The sequence below is a fragment of the Octodon degus genome, unplaced genomic scaffold (assembly GCF_000260255.1).
Source record: "Octodon degus isolate 3935 unplaced genomic scaffold, OctDeg1.0 scaffold00076, whole genome shotgun sequence".
Taxonomy (NCBI): Eukaryota; Metazoa; Chordata; class Mammalia; order Rodentia; family Octodontidae; genus Octodon; species Octodon degus.
The window spans coordinates 5,981,307-5,991,479 of NW_004524652.1; the positions used below are offsets into that span (position 1 = coordinate 5,981,307).

At 41.0% G+C, this 10,173-nt stretch overlaps 1 protein-coding gene across 6 annotated transcripts in view; it reads left to right on the forward strand.

Annotated features, from left to right (window-relative positions):
- Positions 1 to 10,173, forward strand: part of Sbno1 (strawberry notch homolog 1) — an 81,656-nt gene that overhangs the window by 37,196 nt on the left and 34,287 nt on the right. For all 6 annotated transcript variants that reach the window (XM_004635876.2, XM_004635877.2, XM_023720458.1 and 3 more), the window contains 9 exons: positions 2,787 to 2,883; positions 4,422 to 4,582; positions 5,670 to 5,803; positions 5,993 to 6,083; positions 7,392 to 7,553; positions 8,215 to 8,350; positions 8,423 to 8,528; positions 8,751 to 8,904; positions 9,728 to 9,910. In XM_004635876.2, coding sequence (XP_004635933.1) covers positions 2,787 to 2,883; positions 4,422 to 4,582; positions 5,670 to 5,803; positions 5,993 to 6,083; positions 7,392 to 7,553; positions 8,215 to 8,350; positions 8,423 to 8,528; positions 8,751 to 8,904; positions 9,728 to 9,910 — 1,224 coding nt within the window. The remainder of the gene's footprint in view (positions 1 to 2,786; positions 2,884 to 4,421; positions 4,583 to 5,669; positions 5,804 to 5,992; positions 6,084 to 7,391; positions 7,554 to 8,214; positions 8,351 to 8,422; positions 8,529 to 8,750; positions 8,905 to 9,727; positions 9,911 to 10,173) is intronic.

Sequence of the window (10,173 nt, forward strand, 5' to 3'; positions counted from 1 at the left end):
CTGGCATGTGGTGCTGGGGGATTGAACTGCGGTCCCTGATGCTTTGCTAAGCTTGTTCTAAGTAGGTGCTTTAGACCACTGAGCCATCTCTCCAGCCCGACACCAAAGTATTAACAGATACAGAGGAAATAGCATACATTTGTTTAGGTGAGATAAGCCAGAATCCTTGGCTTGCTGGAAGAAGACTCAGGCTCTTGAGCATGAAGGACTTTGAGGTTGGTTTAGCTTCTGAAAAGAGCCCACTGCAAGTGGATGAGGAAAGGCCTACTAGGGAGTGAGGCTGGCAAAGTGGGGAGATGTGCCGTAGTAATCTACAAGGGCGGTAAGAAGGGGCTTAGCTAGGGGTGGCAGGTGGGGAGAACTTTTTAGTGGTACTGAAATCAAACTCAGGGCTTTTACACTGAGCTGTGTCCCCATTCTCCAAGGTTAAAGTCACTAAGTTGCCCAGGGATAACAGGTGTGCATCACTGCACACCATCGTACTAGGGTATTTGAAAAGGTTGAGGAGGGGGCCGGGGAGATGGCTCAGTGGAATAAGCACTTCCCTGGCAAGTGCAAGGGCCTGAGTTCAATCCCCGGTTCTGCAAAAAAAAAAAAAGAAAGAAAAGTAAAGGTAGAAGAGGGGGCTAGGGAAATGTCTATGGCGTAAGCACCTGCCTGGCAAATGGAAGGTCCTGAGTTTGATCCTCAGTACAAAAAAAAAAAAAAAAAAAGATGGAGTTGGATTTTGCTGGGTATGGTGGTACATACCTATAGACCCATCACTTGGGAAACTGAGGCAGGAGGATCATTGTGAGTTGGAGACCAACCAGCCTGGTTACAAAATGTGCTCAAGGCCAGCCTGAACTGCACATCAAGACCTTGTCTCAAAAAGACGGCGGGGGAGGGGGAGGCGGGGGAGGTGATGGAGAAAAGGGTAAGGGGTACCAGCCAGATAGCTCAGTGGATTAAAGCACCTGCTCAGGCAGATACAGGGACAGGGGTTCCCCAGCATGCTGTGCTGGCCCTGCCCCTAGGGTGTGTAGAGATGGCGACTGAGACTGGGTATGGTGGAGCATGCCTGTAATCCCAGCACTTGGGAGGCTGAAAACAGGAGGATCACTACGAATCTGATCTGTGTAGTGAGACCCTATACTAAATACAAAAACCAAAAAAAAGATGAGGGAAAATGAAAAAAGCAAAGTGATAATTGTCTGTATAATACCAAAGGACAGTGAAGACTTGGACTTGCAACATGGAATTGGAGGTGGCCAGTGACCTGTCCCTGAGTTTTTCAATGGGAACCAGCATCGCAGATACAAAGAACTGTCCAGTTTACTTAGTGGTTGTACTCCAGCAGTACTTGGAAGTTGACTTTTCTTTTTTAATACTTATTTGATGCAGGGTCTCACTATGTAATTCAGACTCCTAGAGATCCTCATGTCTCAGCCTCCCCACCACTGGGATTATAGGTGTGTGTTGCCACAGGGTTCTGGGGCTAGCATGGCATGTGATACTGGGAATTGAACCTGATAGGCAGGAGTTTAGACCACTGAGCTATTTCCCCGGCCCTAGAAATGTTTGATATAGTGCTTTTGCTCCCATTCTACTCCATAACTACTTTTTCCATAATGTAGCAGTTTTCTGGGGCGTTTCAGGAAGCCCAGCCCAGCGGATTGCTTAGTTGGTAGTCTGGAGTATAGTGTAAACAGATGCATTTTCCTGGGCCCTGAAGGTAGGAGGAATTTTGAATACTTTTGGGCCCAAGAAATCCTAATTTCCAGGTTCCATTGAAAAATAGGAGGGCCTGACAACTACAACCCCCACATTGCTCAGCTGGTAAAACTTATCAGCCATTCGTTCCCCAGTTGCTGACTCTCCCCGTCTCCAAGTTCAACCCCATTACTACACACAAAATTTTGGAGGCTCAGACTATGTCTTCTTCCTCCTCCTCTGTCTTCATCTGAGAGCTTTTATAGCATCTTCTCTGTCCAGTCCTCTGAACCAACAACTTCCTGATGTCTTCTTTTTTTTTAATGTATTGGTACAGGGTCTCACTACGCAGCAGCTTGGACTCTTAGTGATCCTCCTGTTTTCAGCCTACCCAGTGCTGGGATTATAGGGGTATGCCACCATGCCCGGTCTTGGTGGCTGGCTCATTGTGCCCAGGGACAGGGCTAGCATGGCATGTGGTGCTGGGGATCGAACCACTGTCCCTGTGCTTGCCTAAGCAGGTGCTTAGTCTGCTGAGCAACTCCCAGCCCTTACTGATGACTTTACTGGGTGTGACAGGGACTGGGTGATTGAGGTCTCCCTGTGGTCTCACTCCTCTTACTCCTACAGCATAAGGGTTATGGAGAAAGATGGCACCTATTCTCAGGACTTGGCAGTCACAGTCTGTGTTTCTTTTGTTGTCTTGGTGGCCAAGATTGAGGAAAAATGCTCTGGCTGCTTCTCTATACTTGCTGTATGGAGACAGAGTGTGAAGTTCATCTCTGCTGTGGAAAAGCCTTGAGCTTGGCTCTTGGGCTGTGTTTGTAGGGCCTGAGAGAAAAAACGTGGATGAACCAAAAGCGGGATGTGTGAGCCACAGTGAAGCCCACCACAGGGAAGCAGTACCGAAGGGGAGATGGGATGTAGATGAGTGGCTGGCTCCCTGTGGCGACGTTCATGTATGTGTAAGGGACAGAATAGGTTGTCATTGGAGCAGTGGGGAAGCTTCAAAGTGAGACCTCGGATACCTCCTTAGCCCAAGGTGGGCTGCCAGTCTTTGGATGGAGGACTGATTGTACTTTCTCTTGTTACAGAAAGTTCCTGTTGTAAAAGATGAAGATGAGCCAGAGGAAGAAGATGAAGAAGAAATGGGCCATGCTGAAACCTATGCAGAGTATATGCCAATAAAACGTATGTCTTAGAGATTAAAAAAAAAAAAAAAAAAATTCTGGTTTCCTCATTTTTTTTTTTTTTTAGGCAGAACCAGAGATTGAACTCAGGCCCTTGTGCTTGCCAGGCAAGCGTTTATTCTACTGAGTCATCTCCCAGGCCCCGAAGCTCTACTACTTCTAAAAAAAAAAAGTTTCGGATTGTAGTACCCAAAGGTTTTTTTTTTCCTTCTCTTGTGGTTTTGTCTGTGACTCTTTAAACCAGAGAGAGATCAGCACACAGGGTTTGGATGTCCTGCCCATCTTAGCAAATGAAGTTTTATTGGAACATAAGCATGCTCATTGTTTTAATCACTGTCCACGATTGCTTTTATACAGTAATAACAGTGTTCAGTAGTTATGAAGTAGACTGGATGGCCCGCAAAGCTGAAAACTTACTGGACGACCTTTTATAGAAAGTTTGCCGGCCATTATTTAATTGTACATTTTGGGGAGTTTAGTTGTAGTTTAATATCACTATGAGGGCCGAGGAGATGGCTTAATAGAATAAGTGTCTTCCTGGCAAGCGCAAGGTCATGAGTTCAATCCTGAGTACTGCCAAAAATAAAAAAAAATTAGGGCCAGCCTGATAGCTCAGTGGACTAAAGTGCCTGCTTAGGCAGAGCACAGCAGCTGGGGTTTGATCTCTGGCGTGTGTCCCCTCCCCTCTGCCCATGCACATGCTGAGCTGGGACTGAGACTGAACAAGGTGGCACGCGCCTCTAATGCCAGCTCTTGGGAGGCTGAAACAGGAGAATTGCTACGAGTTCTGTCTACATAGTGAGCCCCTATAGACCCTGTCTTAAGTACAGAGAAAAAAGGAAGGAAAAAAATATATATATGCACACACATATATTATCACTATGGTTTTTTTTCAAAGTGAAATTACATTGTGAACTTCTGTGAAATGAAATGAATGACTCAAAACCTCTAGTCTGTGACAGCAGGTTATGTTTATTTCTGGAAAACATGTGAGAACTTAGGTGTTTTGTTTTGTTTTGTTTTGTTTTTTGTGGAACTGGGGCTTGAACTCGGGCCGTTGCGCTTGCCACAGAAGCGCTTATTCCACTGAGCCACCTCCCCAGCCCAGAACTTATTATTTTTATGTATTACTTTATTTTTGTTTTGAAATAAGGTCTATTTTCCAGGCAGGGCTCCAATTTGTAGGCTTTTGTGATCTTCCCAAGATGTTCTACTAGCTCTGTGATTTTAAACTAGATGTTTTTATCAGCAAGTCTTTGTATATTCTGTATGTAGTTGTTAATCATTTTAGTCAAATCTAAGGAGTACTTCACAGTCATAAAGATGTTTTTGTGGTGCTAGGGTTGTAACCCAGAGCTTTGTGAATGAAAGGCAAGTGTTCTCTTACAGACTCAGATCCTCGGGGCTGTATAACTTTATGGAGGCTCAGGGCGAATAGTTCCTGTTTTCTGTGTCATGAAAAATCTTCAGTATCTTATACTTAAATTGGAAATGTGAGTAGAATAAAATAAATGAAGTATTTTTAAATTTTTCATTTAGTAAAAATTGGCCTGCGTCATCCAGATGCTGTAGTGGAAACTAGCTCTTTATCCAGTGTCACTCCTCCTGATGTTTGGTACAAAACGTCCATCTCTGAAGAAACCATTGATAGTGGATGGTTATCAGCGTTACAGCTTGAGGCAATTACATATGCAGCCCAGGTAAGCAATGTGCATAATTGTGTGCAGCAGTCATTGGTTTATGTTGGTGCATACAATGCAGTTTTAATTCAAAGGAAACATTTCTTACATGGAAAACTTCCTAAATGTGGTTTAATTTGAAAATACAATGATACCTGACTATTCATGTTCACAATACCTAAATTATGAAAGTCTATATATCCATAAACAGCTAATTGGATAAAGAAAATGCAGTATAATATAGGAGGGCATTCTAATCAGCCATGAAGAAGAGTATACTTGAGTCAGTTGTAAGAAAATAGTCCTTGAAACCACAATGCTAAGTCAAGTAAAAGAGACATAAGAGAGGTTAAATATTGCATGGCTTCTCTTACGTTATGAGAGGAACCCAAAAGGTGAATAAGGTACAAAATCAAAGATGATAGAGAACAATAAAAAATATATATATTTATTAACCCAACAACTCTACAATTAGGAGTCTATTCCTTAGATAGAATATACATATAGGGATCCATCCTTCCCCAAGCTAGTAGAATGATTTGACTACCATGCAGTGTTGGGTATGATTGAATAAACTGGTGTTACTAAGCTGTGTAGTATTTATTGTATTTTTATCTTTTAAAACAAAAGATAGAAGCTGGAATTAACACCAATTTTCTCACATAGAATTTTGACCATGCTCTATTTCTGTAAAATAAGTAATGACCCAAATAAACTTTTATCTCCCGTAGTTAATTGTGATATAGGTTAGTATTTGATTAACATTGAAAGACGTGGAAGACTTCTTACCAGTTTGCGAATTCTTCAGATTTGTAGCAGGAGGATCACTGTGAGTTCAAGGCTGGCCAGGGCTACGGCCTGGGCTACATTGTGAGCAAGATGAGCCTGAACTACATTGCAAGACCCTGTCTCAAAAAAATAAAAATTTCTTGGTGCAAGGGAGGTTAGCAGGAAAGATTATATAGTAAATCTATAGAAAGTATTCACGTTAAAGACCAGAACATAAGACACTTATATAACAAAAACTGAGGTACATGCCTTAAACTATGTATGAAAGATTAATCAAAATCATGAAGGATTTGTTACTAATCAAGTTTCTCTTTTTCAGCAACATGAAACATTCCTACCTAATGGGGATCGTGCTGGCTTCTTAATAGGTGATGGTGCTGGTGTAGGGAAAGGCAGAACAATAGCAGGAATCATCTATGAAAATTATTTGTTGAGTAGAAAGAGAGCATTGTGGTAAGTGTTGGGAACTGGCAGTGGAAGGCTTTTTTGTGAATGATTTGGCATGTGGGAATGGGTTTAATGGAGTAGGTTTGTTTTCTTTTTTCTTTTTCCTTTTTTTAAGTGTTAAGACCTGGCGCCATTCCTGAATTCTACTACAGTAATGTAATTTGGAGTTAGTTTATTCTTTTCTTTTTATGACAGGTTCAGTGTTTCAAATGACTTAAAGTATGATGCTGAAAGAGATTTGAGGGATATTGGAGCAAAAAACATTTTGGTTCACTCATTAAATAAGGTATGAAAACTTCCTATGTACTTGTTCATTCAGTAAATATGAAACTCACTTTTGAGGTAGAAATAATAGTTTCTATTTTGTAGGGTTGTTATGAGGATTAAATATGTTATTCCAAAGAAAGTGTGTCCAGCACAGCCACTAGTATTGGTGCACATTCTGCTGTGTGCCAAGTTCCATGGCAGGCAGTGGTTGCATGGTAGCAGCAAAGTAGGCATTGTTCCCGCAGCCATGGACTGTGCTCTTAGCCTTTAGTTATTCAAGTACTCTTATTTTTTTTCCTCATAATTTTATTGAGAAACAGATAGTAATGAGACAGTTTCAAACCAAATTGGTAGGACAGTTTCTTCCTAGTGGTTAATTCTTATTTTATTTTTGGAACTGGAAATTGGAACTCAGGACCTTGAGTTTGCTAGGTAGGCGCAGTGCTACTGAGCTGAAATACTCTAAATCAAGTATTTTATTTTTTATTTTTTTTCTCAAGTATTATTTTATGTGGTTGTTTGGGTGCCATGTTGGGGCGGTTGGGCACCAAATCCTGTGCAGCACATCGTGACCTTGTGACTTAGAAATTGGTTTCAGTATTTATGTGGCTCATGGACTTCAGTGCATGTACCTGTGTTCATGCAAAACAATTTGTAACCAGAAAAGGGATGTTGGGGCCTAATAGAGCCCAATGTGATTGGAATCTTGATGTTCATTTAGGAAATCTTTATTGACACACTGTGTTGGTTATAAAAGTAAAACAAACACAGTTCCTATAAATGCCTTCCTGCTAGCCCTGGAAGGTAAGTAAATGCAAATCTACTTTTCATGTGTGTCCTGAATTCATTGTCCTCTTTAGTGGACTGATTATTGAAAATTGTTTGCATGATCATGTATGAGCAGTTTAAAAGTGAGATCATGCAGAAGAAGCCTGTAAACACTTATTTCTGAGCAGTGTAATCAAAGGAGGATACATTAACTAATACTCTTTCAGAGTTTAATAGCAGTACTTTGCTATAGTAAGTGGATAGTAAATATTTGTGGGGTAAATACTGTGATTTCTTCCTAAAGGAGAATTTGTTTTTTATTTCATTAATTTGGTAATGGAGACTTTAAAAATTAGATCCTTATGCTATAATTTGTGTGTTTGTGCTATGCACGGATATGCCCATGTGTGTGTATGCATAAGAAGTTTTGTGGTAGATCTTGGGAAGCGTTTTGACTTCTTTTAGCTTGTCATCAACCTGCCCAGTTAAGAGGTCCTGCTGTAGAATTTTGGGTCAGATACTTGTTTCCAAGACTAATTAAACTCCTTTCTGTTTTTAGTTCAAATATGGAAAAATTTCATCCAAGCATAATGGGAGTGTGAAAAAAGGTGTTATATTTGCGACATATTCCTCCCTTATTGGTGAAAGCCAGTCTGGTGGTAAATATAAAACCAGGTTAAAACAACTTCTGCATTGGTGCGGTGATGACTTCGATGGAGTGGTATCCTTTATGACAACTGTCTGTTATTTAGTGGCATAAAGGTGTAAAAGGACAAGGCATTTGGCAAAAGAGAATCCCAGGATTAGATGAACAGATTGCTGGGATGAGAGTTTTAATTAAGATTCCTGGGGACTGGAAAAATGATTCTGTTTGTGTCAGGAATCTGGTTTAGGAAAAGGTGAGTAGTGAGAGGAATGCAGAATGTGGTCACTTAGATGGGCGTTCACATTGAACAGCAGGGTACTCAAGGAACCAAGTGAAAGGAATGTCGTTTCTGTGATTTTGAAATGCACCACTCACAGTTTATCGTGTATCATCCTGTGTGAAACATACCATGTTGTGAAATGCTAGTTAAGTTGACTCCCAGTCACAGCTTCCACGGAGTATGGTCTTTTTCCAGCATAATCTGTAGTGGACAGTTTTGCCCAAGAGAATCCTTTCCTGCATTCTAGTTAGAAATTAGATGGTTGGCTAAGATAAATATGGTACCTGAGATGCTGAGGTAAGGGAGTTGCTATGTGGGAGAGGCACCTGGAAGGCTTCCTTTATGTGTGTAAAGAAAAAGCTCTCTGAAGCTTCAGGGAACTAAAAGTTAACTCTTCCTAATACTTGGTAGACGTTTACTACTAATGAGATATGTTCCTTAACATGTTCCTAACAGATAGTATTTGATGAATGTCATAAAGCAAAAAACTTATGTCCTGTTGGTTCTTCAAAACCCACTAAGACTGGCTTAGCAGTTTTGGAGCTTCAGAACAAATTGCCAAAAGCCAGAGTTGTTTATGCAAGTGCCACTGGTGAGTATTATTTAATTTAAAAGGTGGGTATAAGTTCTTTCGGCAGCTATAATATATTTGGGGATTTTCCAGGTGCTTCGGAACCACGCAACATGGCCTATATGAACCGCCTTGGAATCTGGGGTGAGGGAACTCCGTTTAGAGAATTCAGTGATTTCATTCAAGCAGTGGAGCGCAGGTAATGCAGCCTGTGGTGTGCACCATGTTCTTTAACACTCAGACATACGTGTTACTGCTAAACCCTTCAATGAATTAAAGTCCTGCTTTACTTCCTTCTGGTGGGGGTTTACTAGGAATCAAACTCAGGACCTCACGCTTGCCAGGCAGGTGCTGCACCACTAAGCTAAGTCCCTGGCCCTTCTACTTCTTAATAGTTACTGTGTGTTTTAATTTTCATCAGAGGTGTTGGTGCCATGGAAATAGTTGCTATGGATATGAAGCTTAGAGGAATGTACATAGCCCGGCAGCTGAGTTTTACTGGAGTGACCTTCAAAATTGAGGAAGTTCTTCTTTCTCAGAACTATGTTAAAATGTATAACAAAGCAGTCAAACTGGTGAGAAGTATTTACTTTTTAATGTTTTTAATATATTAATAATGTTTGTTCATTTTGTCTGTTGTAATGTCTTCACTTATAAGAATATATATCTGCTGTGAAATGACTTGGAAATTACCACATGATTGGTCATTTAACCAATATTTTTATTTTACAAAATTTACAATTTTCACTTGGTTAAAGTGATCCATAAAAACATAGCCATTTACTTGAGTGAGGTAGTTCTCAAAATAACATTATGCATAACTGTATTTTCTAAAATGCCTTAGGTTAAAAAAAAATTGTGAACATTGTATAAATAATTGTTTAGAACTCTCTAACTTACTGAATATTTATTTATCTTTTTTGAGACAAGGTCTCCTTTTGCAGTTCAGGCTGGCCTTGAGCTCACTTTGTAGCCCAGGCTGATCTTGAACTTACAACAGTCCTCCTGCCTCAGTCTTCCAAGTGGTATGCACCACCATGCCTGACCTGAATATTATTTTTATTGGAGAGCATTTTTAAATAGCTTTATTCAGGGTTTGCTAAATAGCTCAGCGGATTAAAGCGCCTGCAAGCAGGGGCAGGGGGTTCCATCACCAGGCCCACCATGCTGGCCCTGCCCCCGCGGCACACTGAGAGGCAGTTGAGACTGGATATGATGGCATGAGCCTGTAATCCCAGCTCTTGGGAGGCCGTAAGCAGGAGAATCACTATGAGCTCGATCTAGTAGTGAGACCCTGAACACCCTATAGCCCCTTCCCTAAAATACAAAAAAACAACAACAACAAAAAAAACAACTTTGTACAAAGACAAAACATGTAAACTGTGACTTTGCCTCTAGTGGGTCATCGCCAGAGAGCGGTTTCAGCAGGCTGCAGATCTGATCGATGCTGAGCAGCGGATGAAGAAGTCCATGTGGGGTCAGTTCTGGTCTGCACACCAGAGGTTTTTCAAATACTTGTGCATAGCATCTAAAGTTAAGAGGGTCGTGCAGCTCGCCCGGGAGGAAATCAAGAATGGAAAAGTAAGTTGCAGAACTCATTCAGAGATTTGGTTCTTTTTGGTTATGTTTTTGTGGATGTAAAGTTTTACTCAAGAAATTATGTCTTTCTAAAGTATAGATACAGGGCTGGGGAGATGGCTCAGTGGTCTAAAGCACCTACCTTGAACAAGCTTAGCAAAGCACATGGACTGCGGTTCAATCCCCCAGCACCACATGCCAGCCAGCAGGCTGAGCTGGCCACACACAAAAATAAATAAATAAAATAAATTTAAAATTAAAAAAAA